The sequence below is a fragment of the Canis lupus genome, chromosome 8, assembly GCF_011100685.1.
Source record: "Canis lupus familiaris isolate Mischka breed German Shepherd chromosome 8, alternate assembly UU_Cfam_GSD_1.0, whole genome shotgun sequence".
In the NCBI taxonomy this organism is placed as follows: Eukaryota; Metazoa; Chordata; class Mammalia; order Carnivora; family Canidae; genus Canis; species Canis lupus.
The window spans coordinates 48940389-48966195 of record NC_049229.1 but is presented as its reverse complement, the minus strand read 5'-3'; the positions used below and the strand labels follow the sequence as shown (position 1 = coordinate 48966195).

Genomic DNA, 25807 nt, shown 5'->3' with positions numbered 1-25807 from the left:
AAGCTTGGGCATCGGCGACCACTGATTGGCAGTAAGAGGGTTCACGCCCCATCTCCTGCTCGAGCACAACCGGAGCCGCCAATCAGAGCGAGGACTGACGGAAACGACCCAATCCTGGAGCCGGGCTGTGGGCGGGGGCGAGGACAAATGGCTCAGGTGGGCTCCTCGCTCGTTGGACCGCTTTTGGAGCTTGGCTGCTGCCGCCGGGGCTCCCGCTGGTGCTGCCCGCTGCTGTGCTGGGGATCCGGTCACCAGGTACGGACCATGTGGAGGAGAAGAGGGGGGGACGTGTTTGTGTGGCATCTGACGGAAAGGATCCAGGGAGCCTGGAAAAATGGAGGCGAGACCAAGGGTTGGAGAGACCTTGAGACGGGGGAGCTGGGACTGTGAAGATGAAGAAGGGCTTGGTAGGCTGGAGGAACCAATGAGCGGATGGATGAATGAGCGGCTACTCTGAGCCCAGGGCAAGGAACCTTCACCTTCTCACGGAATAACCCTTGAGATGGGTTTTTGTTTTTTGTCTTTGTTTTTGTTTTTTAACTCCATTTTGCAGATTTCTCACGCAGGGTCTCACAGCTGCAAAATGATTGTTGGAAGGGTAGGAACCTCCCTCCTGACTAGTTTTAACACCACACCTTTCCTGGGCCGGGCCAGGACAAAATTGGAGAACAGATGTTGGGTACTCTCGGAGGCTCTAAAGCTTTGGGGCAAATGGGGGTGAGGATTCTGGTAGAGCAGATCGGAAGAGTGCTCAGGCTCTGCCCTCATCAGCCATCTGTTAGGATTTCTAAGTGCTTCCGTAAAATGGGCATAAGTTCTCTCAGAGAAGGGGGCTCTCCATAAGGCGTTTCTGACCCTGGGAGGAGAAAGCCTGAGTCTCCTATTGAGAAATGGTGAGAAAATAAGGATGTGTGTGTGTGGGGGGGGGGTGTCTTGGCCCATGCCATGACCACTTCTGATCTCCAATAAAGCTGTGTTCTCTCTGGACTTCAACAAGATCCATTGTTGTCATCTACCCCTCCCTGAGGGATTCCTGCTTCCTCCTCTAGAGCTCCTTTTTTTGTTTCTCTATTTTGTTTTCTTTTTAGTGCTTCACACTGTCTTATGCCATGGCTGACTTTAATATCGATTTCAGCTGATCATACTGAAACTTGTGCCAGAGTGACAAAGGAAGCCTGATGACTTATCACCACTTCAGGCCCAAGAAGTTAACCTTACAACAGATGAACTGTGGGGAAAGCAAAAAACAACCAAAAAAAAAAAAAAAAACTACAATGAAAATGAGAAGTAGTAGTTCTGTTCTTAAATTCTTTATCCACGAGTTTTATTTAAATCAAGTTGATTGAAATCGTTGCTCCTCAAGGATTCGTGGAAGCTTTTTTTTTTAAACAAAAAATACAGAACGTAATTGGATTTTGTATACAACTTCAAGGCACAAGCGTATATAGTATACTTAGTCTTTGAGAATAGAAACTTCATCAAAATATTCTCAAACAGTGAGGCAGTATTGCAATATAGAATCCAACAAAGCATAATTTGAATCTCAGCTTTGCCACGCATAAGCTGTGTAACTTCAAGCAAATCACTTAATTTCTCCGTGCCAACTCTCATCTGTCAAATGGAAATAGTAATAGTGCCTACCCACCTTGTTTAGGGATTAAATGAGATAATATATACATGGCATATACAAGTGCATGATAACTGTTAGCTGTCATAATCTCTCTCTCTCTTTTTTTTTAAGATTTTATTCATTTATTAATGAGAGACATAGAAAGAGAGAGGCAGAGACACAGGCAGAGGGAGAAGCAGGCTCCATGCAGGGAGCCTGACGTGGCACTCGATCCCGGGTCTCCAGGATCACGCCCCAGGCTGAAGGTGGCGCCAAACCGCTGGGCCACTGGGGCTACCCTGTCATAATCTCTCTTGCAACCCAACACCAACATTACTGTTTCCTTCTCCATTCAATTTTCATGCTTGTTTTCAAGTCACAAAAGTTTAACTTTTATTTTGTTCTAGCTTATGGAGCATGAGTGACCTGAGAACCAGAGTAGAGAACACCTGAGACTGTAAATATTGCCATCACTCCATAGATCCCACTCAAATGTATAAGGCTTTCCTGTGCTTAGAAGGGTCTGTCATCAATAGCTAGACGGATATGTTAGTAGATTTATCATTACCTTGCGCCACTTGCATTATAAGAATGACATAAAAAAACTAGGCTAGGGGTTTAGATATTAAAGGACTGATTCCAGCCAAGAGAAAACAGTTCTGATTTAGGCTACCATTGTGGAGAAGTTGCTTAGACAAAAATAAGTACTGTGCCACCTACTGCAAAGTATACTGTTGATTCACTGCTACTAGTATGAGTAAATATCAAGACCAGTTTCTCTTAGTGTCACACAAATCCATTTTATTACTTTATAGTAATATTTGTACACCTCCTTTTCGTTTGTTTCCTTTTTTCTCCATTATTTTTGTCTGGCTTTACCATTTCCAGCCATTGCGTTATTTAGCCTTTTTTACTCTAGGTACAGGTTAGCACCCTTCGATATAGGGCAAATATCCAAAGGCAGTGAACTAACCCTGTGAAGTAAGAATAGTATGTTAAGATAACTGAGGGTGGATGGGCCTTAGAGACTTGGAAAGGAATTCGCAAAATGATTGCCCAGATAACTTATGAGTGGGACGCAAGTTAACTACCCAAATCAGATAGCTTATGCTTGAAGTAGACTAACTGCTGTCTCCTGTTTTTTGCCTTTGTTCCCAAGGCAAAAAGCTTTCTCGGGTTGGAGGGAAGTCATGAGCCGTTTCTTGAATGTGTTACGAAGCTGGCTGGTTATGGTGTCCATCATAGCCATAGGGAACACGCTGCAGAGCTTCCGAGACCACACCTTTCTCTATGAAAAGCTCTACACTGGCAAGCCGGATCTTGGTAAGAAGTCAGAGAACTGCATCCTGTATGGGAGTGGCCTAATTGTGGTTCCCAGACCAGGCTATCCTTGAGAACTACCTAAGAAATTTAAAAGCAAACATCACAGGTACCTATTTTCTCCTCCAAACTTATTTCCTGAAATTTCTACACCAAGTGGGGCCCCAAGTCTATTTTTTCGTAACCTCCCAGGTGATTCTGCTGCTGGCTAACTCGGAAAGCCACTGGAATAATAGACTTTCTGGATAGCACTTGGCCCTTTTTCCCCCAAGCTTGTCTGAATACATTTTCATCCATGTTATACTGTCCTTTACATTTCACAGACAATACAAATGTATTACAAGGATAAGTGAGAAGATAGAGTTATTTGGTGACTCTGGGATGCCCCACTAGAAAGCGACAAAAAAGCTTTTCATATGATCTCAGCCCTCTTCAGAAGCAAGGCTGTGCCATGGTTTATTCCATGCTGCAGATAGGGAGTTACCAATCCAAGCTCTTCCCAAACACTGAAGAGTCCCTGAGAAGATGTCCAAAATTCCTCTGAACTGGTCTCCCAAAGTGAAACTGAGAAGGCCTCTGCTGGCCTTACCCAGTTTCCTGAGCCTCCCAGCTGAGAGTATTTTCACATTTCAGCTTGTGCTTCCTTGCACTGATGTGTGGGGTAGTGGTGTTTGAGCTGCAGCACCATTTCACGCAGCTGACAATTCTGTGTCACATTTATAGCTAACCCAGATTCGGGCTCTGACCTAGCTCATTTTTCTGTAACATCTCCATACAAAATGAATCTTAAGTAGGCTAAGGCTCATTTTGAGCAAAGCTCAATAGGAGTAAAGTATCTGGAAAAGTTCCACTTCCCTCCCCCCCCCCCCCAAACACTGCCCTCTGCTGTGTAGATTCACAGGATTTTAGAGGTTATCTGACCTAGTCCTCCAGAATTTCACCTGATGCCTAAACTGGCTACAGATGATGAGATATTCCACTTTTGTGTGTCACTAACTAGAGCTATTTCCCCAGCCTTTTCATCAGAAGAGCTGTCAAACTGGTTTGACATTATAAAGAATGTAGCCTTCTGGGGCCAACCACTAGATATTTGGTGCATATGAAATTTTTTCTCACCTTACTACCATCTAAAGATCTTCAGGGTTGTGAAATTGGTATCACTCTCTGGTTTTCCAAAGGATGGAAAATCTTTAAAGCCCAAGTAAACATTCATCGGCCTTTCAGTCATCAGTCTTACCCTTGAAATTTCTCTTGCTCAATAGACCAGTAAAGGAAGTATCTTTGCTTTCACAGTTTCGCCTTTCCTGGCCACAGGATGCCTTAGATTGTACATTACAATCACCCAGGGAGAGAGTATTTTTAGAAAATGCATATTTCCAGGGCCTACCTCCAACGAGTATGATTTAATTGGTCTGGTACCCAGGTCTTGGTAATTTCATAAAACGTCTGTAGTTGCTCTAATAAACACCCAGGGTCTAGGACCACTGTTAAGGTAGACTGTGATCAGTACTCACAGGATAAGATACTAAGAACAGAGTACCAGAACAAAGTCATCAAGAGCAAGGTGGCCTCAGCAAACACCAAAGAAGCAATGCTTTGTTCCAGTACCAAATGCACAGGAAACCTGCCCAGTTTAAGCTTTGTTCAAATAACATAGATCTGGATTCTGAAGAAGAGTTCAGTCTCTTCCACACCAGATTGAGCATTTAGATAGGTCTCAGGATTTTCAAGTTCTCTCCTGCATCAGCCTTGAAAGCTGACTGACGTAGGCATCTTATATTAATGCACCACTGTCTGCAACATTCCCCCAAACCTGTCCCAATCCAGACTTGCTGAACTTCACCCACACCAGAGTGGCTTCCAGGACAGAGGTATAAACTGCTACATTCAGGAGTTATTACCTAGGTAGACTCTGGATTTCTACTCTTGAAACTGCCCCCACCCAACTCTAGACATTTGAAGAGGAGCTGAATAGTTCTCATTCTTGAATTCCTTCCATTCCTACTAGTTCCCATGTATAGTACCAGAGCCTCCCCTCTGCCCAGCCAGAGAGTTCAGGCTGAGCAGTCTGCCTCTCATGAACCACCAGTGAAGTAAAGGAGTTTGGAGGGAATCCTAATTCTCTCCTCTCAACACTCTTTTCTCTGCTGTATAGTGAATGGCCTCCAAGCTCGGACTTTTGGGATCTGGACACTGCTGTCATCAGTGATTCGCTGCCTCTGTGCCATCGACATCCACAACAAGACGTATGTAAGGGAAGGAAAAGCCTTAGCATCCTTTTGTTGGAAATCAGGTGCTAGGCATACCCAGTGTGGTCCTCCCCCTGGAGGCTTATTCATTTTCATGCATTAGCCTATAGAATATGGATAATAAAAGGTTAGTAGGTCCTATTCTTTCGAGGCTAATAATAATAATAATACTAATAATAAGTAATAGGCCTAACAGGTTTAAAGTTTGAAAATTCTTTAGAAGTGAATAGCAACTGGCAGTGTCATGATCCAGCAGCCTGCATCATACCCCTCTACTTCTTTACTAAAGAATCAGCCTTTCTTCTACTAAAGAAATAGAATAGTGTGCTCTTTTTAGAGCAGCCACCCACATATACCTTATTCTCACATTCCTCCTTAAGAAGTAGGAATGAACAGAAATCACAATCCATGAAAAAAGGAACCCACAAGTAAACCACCGTAAGCTTATGTAGAGTCAGTAGGTGAGAGTGAAAGGGAACCCAGGATTCCTATATTCTGCTTTTCTAGGGTACTCAGACTAGTGTGGAACATTTGCAGAGCCTCTTGTCTTTATGCTATAACTGGTGCTGGCCACTGGAGGGGGCTCGAACTCTCTTTCCAACTGTCCTCACCACAGTCAAAGCAGAAAGTTTGCTCAAGTCAGTGGCTAAGGCCACTAAAATGTCAACTTCACACTAAAATATTTTTCTGTCGTATCTAAACTTTCAGCATTTGGGAAAAGAGGTAATGATATTTACTGAGCACCTTTGATTATGCCAGGAGCTTTCATCTACATGACCTTGATTAAGTCTCCTAGCCACCCTTGGAGGTAATGATTTTCATTCCTGAGTTTGCAGCTCTACATGTTAGAGGCCCAATTAATTTGAACTAAGGAAGACGGACTCAAGTGGGATTTGAAGCAGGGCTATTAACCCTGTGATCTCTCCAACTTTTTAAATTATTTTTTGAATTTGAAACTCTGGTTTGACTTGTGCTAGATTGAAATGTATTTTTGGAAGTAGTATGGTTTAGTGAAGCAGCCTAAGGCCCAAGAACGAAAACAAGAAAATGGGCTCTTGTCTCAATCCTGATAGTAACTATTTTTGTAGCTGCAAGTTCATTATATGGTTGACCCTTGAACAACATGGGAGTCAGGAGCACTGGCTCCCCACAGTTGAAAATCCACATATAACTTTTGACTCCCCCAGAACTTAACTACTAATGACCTACTGCTGACCAGAAGCCTTACTAATAAGAATGTCAATCAAGACATTTTGTATATGTTGTATGTGTTATATAATGTATTCTTAAAATAAAGTGAGCTATAGGAAAGAAAACATTATTAAGAAAATCATAAGGGAAAAAAAAGAAAATCATAAGGAAGAGAAAATACATTTACTGTACTGTATTTATCTTTTAAAATCCATGTATAAGTGGACCCATGCTGTTCAAGGATCAGCTATTCACCTTCTCTGCATCTTGGTATCCTTATGTATAAAATGAACTAGTTTATCTGTTCTACCCTACCCCTCAGGGTGTCTGGGAGGGAGTGAGAATTAAATAATCCTTTGAAAGACTTTTACCATGATAAATTGATGATAGGCGTATCTTTCATTTGATGTGCTTTTGGAGTAAGACTTATCTCATTATCACCCATTCATTTCCCCTTCTCCCAACGCAGGATAGCCACAAATGCTAGCTTCTGTTTGTTGCCTTTTTTACCCTGGGACTTTGGTATGGACTTTGGCCCATACTCTTCTGATGTACACTCTGATTCTATTTCCTCCTAATCCAGAAATTCAAAAACACCCTATGTTCATATTAACATAAATGTATAAAAAAATGCACAGGAATGATAAAAATCAAATTTAACATATCAATTCCTTCTAGGGAGGCAGGGGAATGGGATCTAGGGTGAATAAGGATACATAGAATGCTTTAACTGCTATCTGTAATATTTTATTTCTTAGGAAAAAGAATCTGAACCAAAAATGTCAAAACATGATGGAACAGGGTGTTGGTTGCATACGGGTTAATTATAGTATTCTATGATCAACAATTTTTGTACGTTTGAAATATTTCCTAATTCTAAAAATTTCATAGTTAAAAAAAAATATATCCAATCCAGTGGTCAGTCATCCTATAACCTATCTCTTCTCCACCTCTTAATCAGAAGTAAGGAATACATCCTTGGTCCGTGAGGTTACCACTGTGTTCTCCAACTGATCATTGTCCTAGGCTAAAACACAAAGTAACCAGCCCCCATGGCAAGAGCATCTAAAAGCCCCAGAGAGGTCCTCGCTGCTCATGCCCTTCATTCTTAGGCATCCATCATATGAGCACTGATCAGCCACTGGCCGAACAGCTACCAGGTGGGCTTGGACTACAGAGCCAAGCCACTTTGAGTAAGTAGATTGATCCAGAAACGGCCTCTACTGCTAGGATGGCCATAACCCAGACTCTGCTTTGCTGGGGCTGGCTTCACCACCTACCTTGCTATGACTTGGAGATCCACTTTGGATGCCTGGACTGTTCTCCTCTCAGTCGAGCAGCTGAAACCTTCGATTTTGCCCTAAGTAAAGGGTAAATCGATGTGATTGAGCAGATGGGTCTTTCTCGGGCCCAAGTCTCCTTTTCCTTTAGCCATAGCCACATGGTGGGTTGGTATTAATGTGTGTGTGGAATCTGACCACTGCTTTTCCTCTGCACTGAACGAGCGGGCCTTCGTTCCCATTCGTGTCTGCTCCCCTGTAGGCTGTACCACATCACACTCTGGACCTTCCTCCTCGCCCTGGGGCACTTCCTCTCCGAGCTGTTTGTCTTTGGGACTGCAGCTCCCACGATTGGCGTCCTGGCACCCCTGATGGTGGCAAGTAAGCATCCAACCCCCCCAGACCTCCCATGGGAACTGCACCCTAGGGCCGGGGCAGGAGAGCAGACATACAAGAGTGTGAGAAAGCTCTGTGCCTCTGTCAGCCACCAATCTTTTCTCTTATTTAAGGTTTTTCAATCCTGGGTATGCTAGTTGGGCTCTGGTACCTAGAAGTAGAGCCAGCCTCCGGACAGAAGAAGAGAAACTGAGGCCAGCGTCACCACCTCCGAGATTTCGTCTTCTACCGTTACTGTCCCCTTCCTTCATCTTCCCTCCTCTTTCATTTCTTCTTTTCTGTACCATCCTGAGCCCCCTTACCCACTGCTAGCCTTTTAGGTTTGGGGTTTTTCTTACATTTAAAAATTTGTAAGATACAACCTTCATACAGAAAAGTATATAACATATACGTACAATTGAAAGAATCATTTTAAAGTGAATACCCTATACCTTCACCCAGATCAAGAAACCCAGTGTGTGCCCTTCCCCCACTGACAGCCTCTTCGAGGCTCCCTTTCCCAGCCCTCAGCTTCTTCCCTTTTCTTTTCATCCCTTCATCTGACTTATATGGTGGGAACATGTGAACTATGAAACTTACAGCTGCTGCATCACCCAGAGCAGCTGCCACCAAGGGCTGCTTCAGGAGGTCACCCTTCCAGGCTGGGCTCCTCTCTGCTACTGGACCCAAGACTCTGAACCATCTGAGGAACAGGCAATTCTAAGAAGGGCTCCCCTGTGAGTAAGCATGGCTTATATGCTTGTGTCTACAAGTGGATCAGGGTTGGAAGAGTCTGGGCTGTTTTTAGACCTTTTGGTCAGCTGTATTTGTGTAACAAATTTTGTAATAAATAGAAAAACCCTCTGCTCGGATCAGTCCTTGTACTTTGGCCTCCCCCAAGCCAAGAGCACTCCTTCCCTTCTCTGAGCCGTAGCATAGGATAATCACAGCTTTTTGCTGATCAAGTATACCATAATGAATAGGACAGCTCAAGGACCCAGGAATGGCTGACTGCCTCTGGCCCTTCTTGTCACTTGTTCATTTCTCCTGAAGTCCAACCTGTCTCTCCTTCCCCACCTTCAAGATTGAGTTCACAACTGAACAGTCAGGAGCTTTTTCTTGTTTTCTTCCTAAGGAAGAAAGAAATTCTTGACAAAGCAAAGGCAGAAAACAGCACAGAAGAAACAGCTGCCTGACCATGGAAAGGAGAATGTGAATCCCCAAGATAAAGGACTGGAGCAGATAGTTGCCCTCCAAAGACAACTCTGAGGGGCTCCTTACTGGCTGGGCCTACACACAGTGTGTAGACCCAGGAACCCATTATTTCCACCAAGTATTTATTGAACATTTAACTCCCTGCCAGACACTTGGGAAAGAGAAATGACGACCCAGGCAATGTCCTTGTTCCTGTGGCCCTAACACTGTAATCAAGGAAACAGCAGAGCAGCCCGTGAAAGAACAACTTCAGACAATAAGAACTCCGGAAAACAGGGTATTGTGATCAAGAAGGTAGGGGGTGGATGATTTAGATTATCAGCAAAGGCCTCCCTGAGGAGGTAGGAGCTAAGCTGAGCCTTAAATGCCCAGGTCTCAGGTGTCTTCATATGTGAGGCAGTCATTTAGGGTTGAGGGAGCAGCATCTAGAAGGCAGGAGCCAACTTGTTCAAGGACTATGCTTCACACAGTCAAGTTAGGAAGTGAGAGGTAAGAGGTCAGGAAAGGAGGCAGGGGACCTGCAAGGGCATGACCAGAAGCTTGAAGTTGGGGATACTGAAGTGCATTTGGAAATTCTCTATGAGTTAAGGTTCTTTAGGTAAAAGAAACAAAATCATCTTAAACTAGCTTTAACAATAAAGATAACAGTGGCTCACAAAACTGAAAAACTAGGGGGATTACAGGCTTCAGGAATGATTGGATCAGGACCCAGCTCTGCCCTCCCGTGTTGGCTTCATCCTCAGGCAGGATTCCTTTACGGTGCCAGAAGTGGTTGCAGCAATACCATGCCAGACACCCGCACAACACTACATCTAGAAAAATAGCTCAGTGGTACTGATTCTCCCTCGCTCACCAACTCTTGTCAGGAGGTAGTAAGAAAAGCAGTGACTTTACAGAGTTTAGCATGTGAGTATAGAGCCACATGGAGCCCACCTAAGAAAGTGAATAAAAGCACACATGATTTGGATTTGGATCCTCTAAGCACACGTTATAGAAATGGAATTCCAGAAAAGCAAAGCTAAGACCCAAAGGATCTAAAGAGATGACTTAGAGTAGAAGATGTTATGAGTATTCTGTTTCTTTAATAGCCAGGCTGGCTTCCTTTCAAGATGATTTAAAGTAGAATCTGTAAGGTCTCTCTCCAGCTAAGAACTACTGACAGATAATGGTGCCAGAATGCCACAGGCACAGTGCATTTTCTAGGATAGAAATCTGGTAGCAGCTGTATGTCCAAGCAACATCAGGTAAACCACAACTGGGAAGGGAGAAGTGGCAGTGGGTAGGACAGCTCAGAAGAAACGGTAACAGAATGGCCAATGCCGAAAGCATGGACTCTGGCCAGGCAGGACGGTGCAGTCATAAAACAAACACTTCAGCCACACTTTGAGGCTGAGCCAGAAACAACAGCGGGCTCTCTTATGAGCGGTCACCCTGGGTGGACTGTGTGCGTGTGTACATAGCACAAAAGGTAGGCAGGGTCACATGCTGGGTGGGGAGTTGCAAAGCACCACATAGGCCAATGTTCACTTTTACAGCCTTGTCTTTAAAGTGTAGCCTATTGGGATGGTAACATCTGTGTAAACAGAGGACCCGCCTCTGCAGCAGGCCACAGAAGCTGCTCCACTGGCCCCAGTCCCCTCCTGCACCGTCGTCCCAGGGGCCCCAGAAATGAGTGAGAATCTCAGGACTGCCCCAAGAGACACCTCTGCTCCCACCTAATGACAAGACCACTTGGAGAATCTTTTATTGTCTTAAAACATCTGGTATTACAAATAGAAAATACAAATTATGTTTATAAAGGAATGAATAATCTGGTAAACATTTTGTTAAAAAGTTTTAAGGAGCTGAAGAGTAAACACCTTTCTCCTTACCAGAAAGTAAGGCATGCTTTGTCTCCACCTCTCTTCCACTCCCCACTCAATCCCTCTACCAAGTGTGAACTTCTATTACATACAGAACATATTAAATGTCTGTACACACACACGTGCGCACGCGTGCGCGCGCACACACACACACACACACGCCTCCCCTCAGGCAGTGGTCCAAGCACCCTGGCTCTGCTGCCAACCCAGGCTGCTCCCAAATGCCAAGCCTGGGCAGTGGTCACAGCCAAACAGCACCATGGTCATGATCACAGCTGCTCAATCCACAGGATAAATTACTAAAATGTCTTCTTTTCAGGGGACACTACCCCAGCCCGTGAGTAGAACCAGACAGCAGGCCAGACAAGACAGGAGGTCACCCTGAGTTGGTTTAAAGGGAATCCCTTTAAATTTACAATATCTGTTAAAAGATCATTGCTGGAAGGGGATGGGGAGGGGGGGATGAGGAGATGCAAATACTATCCCCTCCAGAGGCAGGATGCACATAATTCAAGTAGACTCAATTCCCATTTCAAGGGCCACCTTTCCTGCTCCTTTCCTCTCATCTCAGAAGCATCTGTGAATTTCTCAGGGTAGAATGAAACAAGGTTAGTTTTCAGTAAAAGTTACAGGACAAAAAAAAAAAAGTTACAGGACATTGGCAGGGATTTCCCTCCCTTTGAAGAAAGCAAGCACTAAGGCCAAATGGCAGAGTTTCTCAAGGCAGTATCCACATGAAGGCATCAGGTGACTATGACATGCACAGAAGTCCCTGGGCAGAGATTTTGCAGAAAAGAACTTTCCCATCCCCAAATCAAGCTACCAAATTCGGGCCTTCCCAAGTGCCCTCACACACCTACGTAGTTCACTCTCCCAAGTGGATTTCTCCTTCAAGGCCACAGCAAAGTCTCTGTCAAGTTTATTGATGTTTGGTTTGATCAGCTCTTAGGAAAGGGTTTGGAAACAGACCCCAACCTTAGGGAAGGAGAAGCGAGGCCGAGTCCTGATGGGTTGGTTCTGATGCAGTGTTTCCTGATGGTGCTTTTCCACCCACAGAACATAAGCAGCCAGTATGGATGACCCCCAAATCACCCTCATCCAGAGTAGCTGCCTCTCCTTAGAACTGGGCTTTTAAGGGTCTTAGATACTAGAAAAAGTTAATATCCTGAATAAGCTTTCTTTCCATGATAATTTTGCAGGCTCTCTCCTTGCAGGATCGAGGTGAAGGGGGAAGACATGGTACCACCATTCTCCAGCAGCCTCTCCCAACACCAGCTCCTGCAACCTACAAGGGGGAGGGGGCGGGTATCGAGTGTGCATTTGGTGAAAGGTGCCATCCTCCCTAAATAGACCATGCAAGCTCTTGAGTGGGTTCCAGAAGGCAGAGGCACTGCCGTCCAAGCCACAAATATTCCAGCCGGATCCCTCCCAAAGCTGCTCCAGCGAAGACCTGTGTGCGGGCAGTGAGCACTGAAGGAAGAGGTGGGGAGTGCTTTCCATGGTCCCTGAGTCACCACCACCTTTTGCTCTCAGAGATTCTCAGACACAGTGGTGGGTGCTTTGCTGGTATTACTCTCTTCCTCCTCCTCTTCCTCTTCCTGGAGTTTCTGCAAGGCAAAACAAGCAGGCAGCCCTCTGGGTGAAGAGGTGAGGTACTCCACCCCGGGTTCGGACAGCTGCCTGTCCGTGACTATAATCAATGGGAAAATCAAGAGCCACAGGCCGCTCAGCAGCCCCAAGAGCAAATGAAGGGAAGTAGCAAAACAGCAACCAGCCTCTGCCAGTGTGCCCTTTTAAACACATTGACACTATAACAGCATCAAAGAAAAGCCAGAAAGTCCAGCTCTCTGTGACACCACAGCCACCCCAAACCACCTCGCTCCAAGTGCCACTATTTAGGCTCCCTCTCGGGACTGAAACAGAAGCAGAGCCCACTCTCCCTCTCCATTCATCATGACAGCCTAAAAATTACCTGGACTGACCATCAAGTAGCTATCCAAAGTGCCAGGTCTACAACTTCCCCAGAATTTCCGACTACCTGCCTTTGGAGGCAGCCCCCAGGATGATGAATATTATTATAGTGTGTGTGGAATGGATGCCACAAAGAGGATTTTTATAAAGGCAAGATGCATATGAACACAGTGGCTAAAAATATGTATATATATACTTTATGCCTAGAGGAGAAGACTTTGGGTCAGTTCGGCTTTGACTTTCTCAGGGAAAGATGGCCCAGGATTAGAAGGGTCCTCTGAGTCACACTTGTTTAGGTGGGTCTAGAATTAAATATGGCCTCGAAATGATCCTGTGAGGGCCCCTAGGTGTATGCTGTGCTTTGCTCCTTACCTCAAGCACTCATCTAGTTAGCGGGAAGGCCTTGGCACTGTACTGCTCCATCACCACTTGAGAGCTAAAGGAACATCTACAGACCCATGCCAACTGGACAAATGGTGCTTCTCCCCCACCAACTGTCTCAGGGCTAGTCCACGGCAGTACAACAGCTGTAGAAACCCAACCTGTCCATTCTCATTCTTGCCAGTTTGTTGGCACCAGGTCAGCCTCAGCCATGAGCAGCCTTCATTCAGTCCACGAGCAGCCTGCTTAAGTCAATCAGGCAGCCTCTCTCTTCTTGCTGACACACATGTGCACGCACATGCCCCCCTCCACACACACCAGCCCCCCTCCAAAGCCATCACCTTGAAAGCATAACCAGAAACACAGATTAGTGAGGGCAGAAGTACATCCACTGTCTGGCCAAGAACCACCAACTGGAAGAAAAATGGAACCCCATACAAGATTTTCAGCATCTAGATTAGTCATTAAAGCCAAGCTAAACATTCTGTTTCTTTTTACCAAAATGATTCAAATCATTTTGAACGATGTCAATCACTAATTCAAAAGATCAGCTCTGGCCACATATATTGGGGGCCCTGTCTTCACCTAGCTCTGAGAATGAATTTATGTGCCAGTGGCCAGGCCTCAACGCTGACTGCCATGGGATGTGTGGAGGGATGCTCCATGACAGCCCTGGCTTCCCTGGTGTCAGCCCACCAGGATCCTGACCTTCCCACAACAATAAGCCTCCCCAGCTGCAAATGAGGTTCGAAGACCACGGTGAGTGATCTGGAGACACAGACTGTGGAGCACCATCCCCGGATTTGTCTCCTGCTGCCACTCCATGCTATTTCCAACACTCCATACAGAAGATGACTGAGCCAACAACTCCAACCTTGATTAATAAGTCTTCCCTGTGCACCAAGATACTGCTGCAGGAATAGTGAAATATTGGAACAACCTAAATATTAAACAAGAGGAAATGGACATACATATATGTAGATCCAAGGTGGTAGAATGACTGTGGAAAGGTTGTCAAACTACTGTTAAGTAAACAAACTGATTAGGAACCCCACCTGTCCAGGAGACCCATAGAAAAGAGCCCTAAACTGTGGGCTACAATGTTACTAGGTTATCTCCAGGTGCCTGGATTATAGATGACCTTTTCTTTCTTCCTGTTTGCCTATATCTGCCAACATAAACACAGATTACAAAGTAAACAGCAAAATCTTATACCCCTTGACACAATTTGTCACATTGCAAATTGAAACCTCCTCACAAGAAACCACTCCTGTTCCATTACGGGTACCTTTTTCTCAAGCTCACTATATGTTCCAAACCATTATGTTTCCTTGTACATGGCCCAGGTGAGAGACCATCACCATGGCACTAATGCCATGGTCCTCACACCAGTCTAGAGGATAGCATTTCTGCTCCAAGGCTTTCCCTGTCTCCCTGCTGAATTTCCTGTGCCTGGGGCAGCCTGACAACTCCAGAGTATGATATCAGAAGACAAATAATAAACTAAAGCTTATCATCTGTCTCCCAACATGTGTCCTTATGATAGTAAATATACTCTTTCAGATACCGTTTTTGCCTTAGAAAATTGGCAAAGTTCTCCAAAACAATAAATCCTCAGGGTTGGCACTCCTCCACTGCTACAGCAATATAAATTGATAGGATTGATAATACCTTTCTAGACAACAGTTTAGCAATACATATCAAGATCTTAAAAATATGCATGACCGCTGATCCATTTCTCAAGGAAATACTGTGCTTGAGAACATGCACAAAGATTCAGCTTCTAGGACATTAATCAATATTGTTTATAATGATTGAAAACAACCTTAATGCCCTGCCATAATTAGAAGTATGTTGTAAAAGAATAATGACCTGATAAGGTGTTCACAAGTAAAAAAAGGAGATAGAAGATTTCCATTTTCATTTTAAAAATATTTACATATCCATATGTAAGTATATATGGATATATATATGCGTGCATATTGTATGTATATATAGACACATAGTAATGGCAAAAAAAACAGTATTTCATCTGCAGGTGATGATGTGACAGGATGATTTTTAAATTTCGTATACTTTTCTGTATAAAATGTAAAAAATATATTTTTTAGTTTTCCTACAAAGAACCCATGTTACCTCTATAACAGATTTGGGTGGTTTGTTTGTTTTTTAAGTAATATCCCACTTTTCCTCCTCAGATTTGAAATTGCTTTCATCCTGGCTCAGATTTGATACCTAACATTTTGGTTAAAATACTTCCCAGCTGGCACATCTGGGTGGCTCAGGCTCAGCAGTTGAACGTCTTGCCTTTGGCTCAGGGTGTGATTCAGGAGTCCCAGGATTGGAGTCCCGGCATCGAGTCCCACATCGGGCCCCTGCATGGAGCCTGCTTCTCCCTCTGCCTGTCTCTGCCTCTCTCTCTCTCTCTCTATCTCTCATGAATAAATAAATAAAATCTTTAAAAAATATACTTCCCAGTTGATGAGAGCAGATAGGGAAACCCTCTTCCGTTCTAAATCATACTCCTGGTCCTCCCCCTTCTACCACCATCAGCTCCTACTCCCTGATTTGCACTTTTAAAGACTTAATAGAAATGCACTGGCTCCATCCCTCCATCCCCATGGCACTGCCTAAGGGACTGTAACATGCCCAGGAGAGCCACTGCCTTGTGGCCAGCACCACTGTAGTCAAGGTAGGCTCCCACCTTTCCAGCCACTGACCCCAAGCTGAGAGCAGTGGAACCAGGGTCTCAGGACTTGTCTCAGGATCCAAGGAGTGGGTGCTGCTCAGTAGACTGTGACAACAGTGATGTACTCTGGGGACCACAGCAGGGAGGCCAGGAGAAGGGAAGGAAGCAGAAAAAGTCCGGGAAAGAGCAGCACAAAAGCCATGCTGAACACCCACCAAGGAAATTCTTGGGCGCCATGTTTATGCGAGTGGAGCTGGTCTCACAGCCTCCAGAGAACCAGTCCACTCTGGGAGCCCCCTGGGCCCACCCATGCTGCCACATCCTCAAACAAAGCCTGGGACCCAGCTCTCAGCCCAGCAAGCTTCCACATACTCACATTCTCAGGAGTTTCTTTGTTTGCTTTCTGCCTCCGAAGATCTGCCCTAATGAATGCTGAGGTCAAGAGATTGAGAAAGAACAACAAAGACAGAATCAATAAGCAGACCGATGTTCAAGCTCACCCAAGAAGAGGAGCCCTCATTTTATAAGGGTCACAGGTATCTCAGATCTACTCTAGATATTCCAGAGAGACAGAGGTTCCACTCGCCAACTTGACAAAGCCTCGGATCACTGATGTTCCTGACAGGCAGAAGGCAATGATGACATTGGCCTTCATTTACAGATCACTTATACTTGCCAGGGAGTTTTTGCACACATTGCTCTAATCCTCACAACAACTCCCATTTTATAGATTTAGGAAGTGAGCCTTCCAGAAGTTGGTCCACTTGTCCTATGTCAAACAGCTATGGAGGTCAGTGTCACAGTCTGGGATGCAAACAAGAGTCTTTTGGCGCCAAATCCCAGGCTCATTCCCCCAAAACACATTACTGCCTCTCAAACACATTTCCTAACAAGCCTTCCCCTCTGCGCCTCTGCATGTATGTCACCGATCTGTAGGATCAATCAAAACACTAAGGCTCTCAAATCGCCAACAGCCTAAGCCCATGAGCAGCCTGAGAATCATCTTGTCTTGAGACCCCAACTCACCAGTGAGGGCTGCTCCAAGGGTGAGGAACACACAGAGAAAGATGTTCCCAGGCATGGTTCCATAGTTGTCAATAATCTGGCCCTGGGAGATGGTGAAGATGATTCCGAATACCTGGAGAGGCACAGAGAAGACTGGAAACAAGGGACCTGGCCAGCTAGCCCATGGGATAACTGAGCTGCCATGATACAATGCCTGCAAGTAGGCCAAGTCAAGTAGGGAACAGAGAGCCACTGTTTTGGGGCCACCACCAAATAAGAGCCCTACCTGGGCAGACACGTTCAGAAGGCCAGACGATATGCCTTCTGATTCTGGGTATGTCAGCTCCACAGCAAACTCAAATCCCAGCGGGAGGTAGCCAGTCATGAAGAAGCTGAAGGCCAGATCACAGAAACAAGGTGATGGAGAACTTCAAGAACAAGAAGGTGAAGGAGCCCACCTCGCCTCCTCCCTTAGAACTCCTGTTCCTGTTTTGTTTCTTGTCATCAAGACATTCCAGGCCTTTGAATAATCAGGCCATCCCCCCAAGTGGCCACACCCAAGAAAGAGATACCCCTACAAGTGAGGAAGAAGTTCCTATGTAGGCTTCTTGCTCAGGAGGCCCCTGGGGTCCCCTGCTTCTTCTGTCTGGCCATTACTTACAACAGGGTCAGCATTTGCAGAAGGGCTAGGGATGCCTGCAGCTGAGAAATTCTGCATCTTGGGTCCCCAGGCTATGTGTTGTGAGTGGGAAGTCCCTGGACACTGAACAGCATCTCTATGCTCTCTAGGCTTGGAAGGAGGAGCTCAGAGTCCTCCTTTTTCCCTCTGGAGAGTCGCCAGTTGAGAAAGTCTCTGTCTCCCTGTCTCTCTCACACACACACACTTGTGTAGTGCCCACAGGACAATAACTGGGATGGGAAGCTAAGCAGAGACCCCTGTGGAAGGTGTGTCATTTCCTGTGCTTTCTCGTACAACTGGTCCAGAGCATTCCAATTATAATTTCTTATATCTGCACCACACTTCGTGCTGCTTTCACACCTGTGACTCTCCCACTCCTTGCAACAACTCTACAAGGCATGCTACCCTCATCTTCATTTCCAGATGAGGAAACCAAGGTTTCAGCACAATTAGGGGACACATCTGTCATCTAAAGGTCAGCAGCAGAACCGAGACTAGGACCCAGACTTCCTGATCCCCAGCCCTATGCACTTTCTTTGACCCCACACTGTCCCAGGCAGAGCTACAAAAGACTCTAAACATTTCCTAGCCTCCCTGAGGTCTGTGAAGGACAGACTCCATCCCAATGGCACAGAAGCCCCAGGCAACCTTTTGAAGTGCTTCAAGTAAACAAGACCTCTGGCTATAATTTCGACATCTTCAGGGGTCAATGAGAAGGCAACAAAGGGATCAGTGTTGCTTCCAAGGATGTCGGCAGCTCTAGGAGCCAAGGGATGCTGCTTCCCAATTAAACAGATGAGAGGCAAAACTTACCCCATCGTGCCAGCTGTGATGAACACTACCCACAGGTGTCCCAGGTTCAAGGTCAATGTGTACACCACCATGCCCACCACAGTCATGATGTAGACCACCAGGGTTGTTTCCCTGCAAGCAGAGGCAAAGAAGTTGAGTCATACACTTCTAACTATAACAGGATCATTCATTCATTCATTCATTATACAAATATCAATCGGGCATGTGCTGTGTGTCAAGCCCTCCACTGCGTGCCAGGACATCTGGTCTCACAGAACTTTCTGTCCATGAGGTTGATGGACACTGAACCTGTAATCACACAAATGGTTACTAAATTACACTGTGGCCAGTGCTACAAAGGGTAAGACCAGGAGAGTAGGAAACCGTCCTGCTGCATGAGTTCTCCTCCTGCAGAACCTCTCCGCAATACCAAGCTGCACCACAAGAAAGAAGGGCACAACCCCCTTCTTTCCTCATCCTCCACAAAAACAAAAACACTCCACAGAACGAACAGCAGCTATGGTCAGGCAGCAGTGGCGTGTGGGGCTACCCCAGGAGCCACCTAACTGTGCTGGTCTGCTTTGTCCTGAGACCCCATGGCCATGCTGGGCAGTGATCTGACTTTTAGGTTCTCTGTCATCTCAGAGTTTTTCCTGTGCCAATGGCACAGATTTTTCACCAAACCTGAACTACTCCACTACAGACAGCAGAAACTAAGCAAGAATGTTCTCCAATCCTGAACTAAGTGCTTAACTCCAAAGCCAAAGTGAGAATGCTCTGCCCACTTCCTGTTACATTTCCCTTTGCCAGTCCTCTCAGAGGGACCATCAGCAACCTGCTGCTTTCTGTTGGGTATTTACCCCACCTCTGTCCTTCCGCACACTTCTCCCATATTGCCCACTCATCGCTCTGCAACAGCCCTGACTCCTGCAACTGGACCTGTGTTCCTCATCCTGTCCTGCTTATTACAGGGTGCAGGCTCTGCACATCCCTCTGCCCTCCTGCCACAAAATGAAGACTCAGCAATGAAAGCTTAAAGCCTTCCTTCGTCTCCCCTGAAGCCAGAAACACAGTGGGGGCACCAGCAGATATATACTATGGTTGAATCAAGTGAATCCTGCATTTATTGGGTGCCAGGAATTCTGTTAAGCACTCTACGTGCATTTATTATTTCATTCAAGCCTTGCAAAAGCCCTGCAAGAAATGTAGAACTAGCCTTAATTTTGAAAATGAGGAAACTGAGGCCCAGACCAGTTAAGTTACTTATTCAGAGTCACCCCTTGAGTAAATGCAGAGCTGGGATTTGAAATCTATGCTGCTCTTTCTACTGCTGCAATACAGGATCTAGGACACTAATATACACAGATACACTACAGGGTTGCGTCTTTGGAAAAGCTCAAGGCCAGAGGCTACAAAGGATGCCCATCCCACTTGGTGCTTCAAAGCAGCTATTGAGGGTAGAGGAGCTTCCTTGTCCTCTACTGTACCTTCATCTAGTCCCACCCACGCCACAGAAGGCAACTTCATGGAGAAGTTGGCGACACAAGCTCCTCTTTTGCCACATTTGCTTAACCATAGCTTCATTTTAAACCACTGACTCATTTAGAAAAACTATATGTAGTCCCAGCCTCAAATAAAGAGACATAACCCACCCAATTTCCAGCCTCCAAACCAAATGGGACAAGTCTGGGAGTTGTCCTCAGGGAGAAGGAAACTGACACCAAAAATGACTAGATCACAGAGCTCTCATACTTTCTCTGCCCGGGTCTTAGCCCAGGGAAGACATCTCATGCTAACTGCTGGGGTCAGACATCAGTGACACTAGGAAACAGTGGCGTCTACATTCTCAAGTGTGCCCTCAGCCCTTTCATCACTGTATTTTCTAGTTCTTCTAAGTCATCTGGCTGCCCACAGCCCAGCCCAGCTGATATTCCAATCCCTCCCTTCTCCAGCCACAGAGCGAGCCCTGGAAAAAGGGACACTGCTGTTCATTGGCTTGGAGGTGGCCAGTCCTCACTGCTCTCATGTCTGGCTGAAGCAAGCCACTGACAGATGGCAGAGACGAGATGGCAGCCAAGCTCCACCAGCAGTCATTAAGCCAAGCCAGACTCCACATTGTATTCAGCCAGGCGGCCACATCCTCAGAGATGGCCTCAATTGGCCTTTGTCTAGGGCAGCCAGAGTGAGACCTGGTCTGACCAGAGCCTCACAGAAGCGAGTCTGTGTGACAGGGAACAGGTCCACCACTGTCTGTCGCCTCCAGACACTGCATGCACAGCACTGGAAAGAAGCAACAGGAAGAGAAGGATGTTGAGTCTTCATTCTCCAGAGCCTTTTCTCCAAGCCTGGCTATTGAATTGAGGCACCCGGGTGGCTTGCCTTTTTGCTTTTTACAAATGCAGTTTCCCCTACTGAATTGGCATCCATGATAGTGGAGCCCAGGAATCTATTTTTAATAAGCATCCTGGATTAGCATGGCATATGCTAAAATCTTAGAAAGACTGCTCTGGGCTCCTGGAAACACACTGGGCATTCAGGCCCAAAGCACATCACAACATTTATGAAAGAGGTATAAGCAGTTGCAAGATGATACAATGTAAACCAGAGCAAGCACAGACATCTTGGTCAACCCATGGGGTCCAACAGGAAACTGGGGAATGGGGCAGAGGATCACTTCCTCATCACCATTCTTTGGGGTTTTCGTAAACTTTCCAACTGCTGGCATTTTTCTACCCTCATTTTCATTTCTCCCTCATCTGTCCCTTTCACAAACTACATGGGAGGGGGGGGAGTGTTCATGCTAGGCCTTGTGTCCTCCATCTCTAATCTTACCAAGATCCTCATGGAATGGGTACTATTTCCCTCACTTTATAAATGGAGAAACTGAGGCTTAGAAAAGATTAATGTGGACCACTTGGCCACTGAGACTCCCAGCTGCTGCACCCAAACCTTTGGAGCCATATTGCTTGAGTTCAAAACATGGGTTCAGTCCAAGAGGAGGTCACTTACTTGTAGGTTTTAGACCTATCCAGCCAGATGCCTGAGATCACAGCCCCAAGCATTCCTGCAATGACGATGGTCAGGCCGATTCTTCCAGCATTCACTTCTTCCCCCTGGGAAAACCACAACCCCAACGATCACCCAGGAATGGGACAAGTCACCAGACAGAGCATAGTCACCATGAGGTGAAGGGGCAAAGGCAAGTAATTCAGTCTCCATTAGAGTCAGTTCTCTGAACATATCAGGGCAAGATGGCCTTTAAGAAGTTGCCAGTGGGGAGAAACTCCTAGAATAACTGTTCCTCCCAACCTAAAATAACCCTGGATGTGTGCATGCTCATGATCCTGGATGCTGGAGTCAACCAAACTCTCCTAGTCCTACTTCGATGTGGATTTTTTTTTTAACTTAATCCTTACAGCAACACTTTTATCTTATTTATCATTATTCCCATTTGACAAATGGAGAAACTGAAATACATATATCCAAATATTCCACCCTTAGTTTTTTTGAGCTATCTGTGCCAAAAGGAATAAGAAGATGACAGTTATATAATCTCATTTGCTTCTCAAAATTCCCCACCGTAAGTTTAGAAATCAATATTCTCTACTTTACACATGAGAAAACCCCCAAGGCACAGTGGGATTAACCTACTAGCCCAAGGTCATGAGGCATTTAGTAAGTGCAGAGCTAGGATCTGAACTCAGACCTATCAAACTCCAAAATTGGAACACTTTAGCCACAGTGGCCTGCCACTTCTAAAGTATGAGACCTTTGTCCTTTCAAAAGAGGGTTGGACCTGGGATTCCTGACCCCAGGACACACAGTATCCCACTTCCAGAACCCAGCTCTTACGGGCTCTGGAAACATTTAAGAAATGCTTACAGTTGAGCAACTAAGAGTTCAAAATTAAATTCTGCCCCTATTTTACAAATTAAGTCTTTCATATGTGATCTATATGTACGCACGTTTACCTACTGTATTGCTAGGCATCATGCCATGGGCTTTACATACATATAACACATGAATACACACACACACACACACACACACACGTACATAGTATTATTTACTTTCTATCCTAAAAAAAAAGAATGTTTCTAAAGTAATTACATTTCTCTTGCAGAAAGGAGAATAAGAGCTCAGAGAGGCTAAACAGCTTATCACACAATTCAGTGCCACCAGAGCCAGGGCTATTTCCCTCCGAATCCCATAAGCATACCACCATACCACACCACCTAGAACTTGGGGATGAGGAGCTAAAGTTAATCACTGCCCCAGCTCCTGCTGAGATGGACAGAAATCTCACTCTTTTCAGGCCCAGCATGCTCAGGGAACCCCCTTACCGGGTAGTGCAAAATCACCATACGATTCAGCAGAGTGGATAAGGCATAAAAAGCACCAGCATTCAGACCTGAAAGAGGGAGGAAGAAACACAGTATTAGGGGCAGCCTTCCGCTGGGGCCATTGCTAACTCCTCCCAGGTAGGGAGGTCAGAAATCCTCATCCTCATTGCCATTGTGAGTGGTGTCCTCAGAAAGGATGAGGCTACTCTGCAGTTTCTGTCAAAGAAAGACTCCAAAATAAACATTTTAACCATTTATTAGCCATACACCACTGCCCTCTGATCCCATTAGCCCTGCCCTGGAAACACAGGCCCTAGAAAGCATTACTCCCAGGTCAGAACTGTCTACCTCCCTCTCAAGCATTGACCTATTGACCTACAGGGTCAGCAGAACTGCTGGACACTTTCCATATCCTTCTGATGACCTGTCCCCTCTCCAGATTGCCTCAGGTCCCTCACCCCTAACATCACTCCTCCTGTGGACGCTTTCTCTTTTCTTTTCCCATTCCTTCGTCCACTCTCACTTCAGATCCAATGTAACACAAAATCTTAACATCTGGGCTGCCTGGGTGGCTGAGACAGTTAAGCATCTCTCTTCAGCTCAAGTCATGGTCCCAGGGTCCTGGGATCAAATCCCACATCGGGCTCCCTGCTCAACAGGGAGTCTGCTTCTCCCTCGGCACTTCCTTGCTGCTTGTGATCTCTTCTTTCTCACTCTCTCTTTCAAATAAATAGAATTTTTTTTAAAAAATCTTATATCTGAAACCAGAAAGGACCCTAAGGAGTAGAGAGCTGACTCTCCTAACTCATCAATTTATCCAACAAATAAATGAAGAACCTAAAATTTACTGTATGAATCCATGAGGCCATTGGTCCAAAGCTATACAATGAATTAGTAGCTGAGACTGGAACTGACCCAAAGGAGAAAGGACCCTCCTGCCCTCCATCCATAATAACAATGGCAATGATGATGATGATGATGGTGGTGAGGATGACGAAGAGGATGATGTGAGGAGGGAGATGGCAACAGCACATACTTAAGTATTAGACACTATTGTAAGTACCTTACAATCCTCATAGCAAGGTAAGTAATATTATCATCCCCATTTTATAGAGGAGAAAAATGCATGCAGAGTTTAAAAAACAAATGCAGGGCAGCCCGGGTGGCTCAGTGGTGTAGCGCCACCTTCGGCCCAGGCTGTGATCCTGGAGACCCAAGATCGAGTCCCACGTCGGGCTCCCTGCATGGAGCCTGCTTCTCCCTCTGCCTGTGTCTCTGCCTCTCTCTCTCTCTCTCTCACTCTGTGTCTCTCATGAATAAATAAAATCTTTTTAAAAATTAAAAAATAAAAAACAAATGCAGAAGTCATTTATGATGCTTACCAGGGGTTGTTTGAATTTTAACTAATTTGGGGGCTCACAAGACCATCACTGACACACTTGACATTAGATACACTTAGAAGACTCAACTCTTGAGCAAGGCAGCCTCAGGAGTTCTTCTTCCATGAACCCCAGACCATGGAGCCATCCAGAAGCCATCCTCTTTGGCCCCATGGTGATGGCATAGGTGCAGCGAAATGTGAGTATGGCAACCACCCTCCTTTAATACCTCACAGGAGCTACTATTGCTTGTAGGGTCTCCACAGGCATAGTGCCCAGGGGCCCCAGAGAGGACAGGCCAGTGAAAAGAGTTATAATTCTCAGAGAAGCACAAAGAATGGCCTCCTACCAGATATGAAAAGGTCCCCCAGTCCAGATAGTCATTTTTATCACAAGGTCATTTTTATCATATGCACTGTTGCCTAAATGCAGTTCACTTGCTCCCTTTATCACATTCCCAGAGGAATGAGACACAAAGTTAAGTGAAGGAAAGCATAAAAATGCAGATTCCTGTGGTGTTTGGGTGGCTCAGTCAGTTAAGCGTCTGCCTTTGGCTCAGGTCATGAGCCCAGAGTCCTAGGATTGAGCCCCACATTGGGCTCCCTGCTGAGCAGGAGCCTGCCTCTCCCACTCCTTCTGCCTGCCACTCCCTCTGCCTGTGTTGTGTGTGTGTGTGTGTCAAATGAATAAATAAAATCTAAAAAGAAAAAGAAAGAAAGAAGAAAGAAAGAAAAAAAAGAAAAGAAAAGAAAAGAAAAGAGAGATATTCCTGGGCTCTACCCTGGGTCTATTAAAACTGATTCTCCTGAAATGGAGCTAGGAATCTGCAATTGAAAATTAACAACAACAAGTGCCTGGATGGCTCAGTCAGTTGAGCATCAGACTCGATTTCAGCTCAGGCCATGATCTCAGGGTCATGAGATTGAGCCCCATATTGGGCTTCATGCTTGGGAGTCTGCTTGTCCCTTTCCCTCCCCCTCTGCCCCTTTCCCCAGTTGCTCCTATGCATGCTCTCCTTCTGTTTCTATCATGAATGAATGAATGAATGAATGAACGAATGAAATCTTTATAAACAACAACAGTGGGACCAGAGTGGCTCAGTCAGTTAAGCGCCCAATCTTGATTTCAGCTCAGGTCTTGATCTCAGGGTCTTGATTTCAAGCCATGCACTGGGCTCCACATTGGGTGTTGAGCCTACTTAAAAAACAACAACAAAACCCTATCATTTCTTAGATTCATTAGTTTGGAAATAAATGGCCTTGGGAATCTGGAAGATCAAAGACCAGGCCTAGGCTCCCAGGTGTTGAGGTTAACATGGTGGCAACTAGGATGGGAAGGGGCTTTAAGACCATGAGAATGACCCATAACATACCTACTTTAGAGGTGCTCAACCCTGCTGCAAACCAGAATTACCTGGAATGCCTTTTAAGAGCATATTCCCAGGCCCTCATCCAGACTTTCTGAATC

General features: G+C 45.5%; 2 protein-coding genes across 10 annotated transcripts in view; one reads left to right on the top strand and one right to left on the bottom strand.

Moving 5' to 3' along the window:
- Nucleotides 1–99: 99 nt before the first annotated feature.
- Nucleotides 100–8896, top strand: ERG28 (ergosterol biosynthesis 28 homolog). 2 transcript variants are annotated; one of them, XM_038545339.1, is made up of 5 exons: nt 100–255; nt 2769–2932; nt 5085–5179; nt 7912–8030; nt 8159–8896. In XM_038545339.1, exons 2-5 carry the CDS (start codon nt 2800–2802, stop codon nt 8355–8357), a joined length of 546 nt encoding a protein of 181 aa, XP_038401267.1. In that variant the 5' UTR covers nt 100–255; nt 2769–2799; the 3' UTR covers nt 8358–8896. The 2 variants fall into 2 exon arrangements, with proteins under 2 accessions (XP_038401267.1, XP_038401268.1); XM_038545340.1 differs by having other exon boundaries at nt 101–255; nt 5085–5175.
- Nucleotides 8897–10958: 2062 nt separating this feature from the next.
- The window catches only part of FLVCR2 (FLVCR heme transporter 2), a 56338-nt gene continuing 41489 nt past the window's right edge, over nt 10959–25807 (bottom strand). For 6 of the 8 annotated variants that reach the window (XM_038545337.1, XM_038545335.1, XM_038545336.1 and 3 more), the window contains 7 exons: nt 22962–23029; nt 21628–21731; nt 18640–18750; nt 17434–17539; nt 17169–17280; nt 16519–16574; nt 10959–12708 (listed from right to left, as the gene is read on the bottom strand). In XM_038545337.1, coding sequence (XP_038401265.1) covers nt 12631–12708; nt 16519–16574; nt 17169–17280; nt 17434–17539; nt 18640–18750; nt 21628–21731; nt 22962–23029 — 635 coding nt within the window. In that variant the 3' untranslated portion in view covers nt 10959–12630. Of the gene's footprint in view, nt 12709–16157; nt 16269–16518; nt 16575–17168; nt 17281–17433; nt 17540–18639; nt 18751–21627; nt 21732–22961; nt 23030–25807 lie in introns of all 8 variants that reach the window. The other 2 variants (XR_005363559.1, XM_038545332.1) reach the window with 2 other exon arrangements.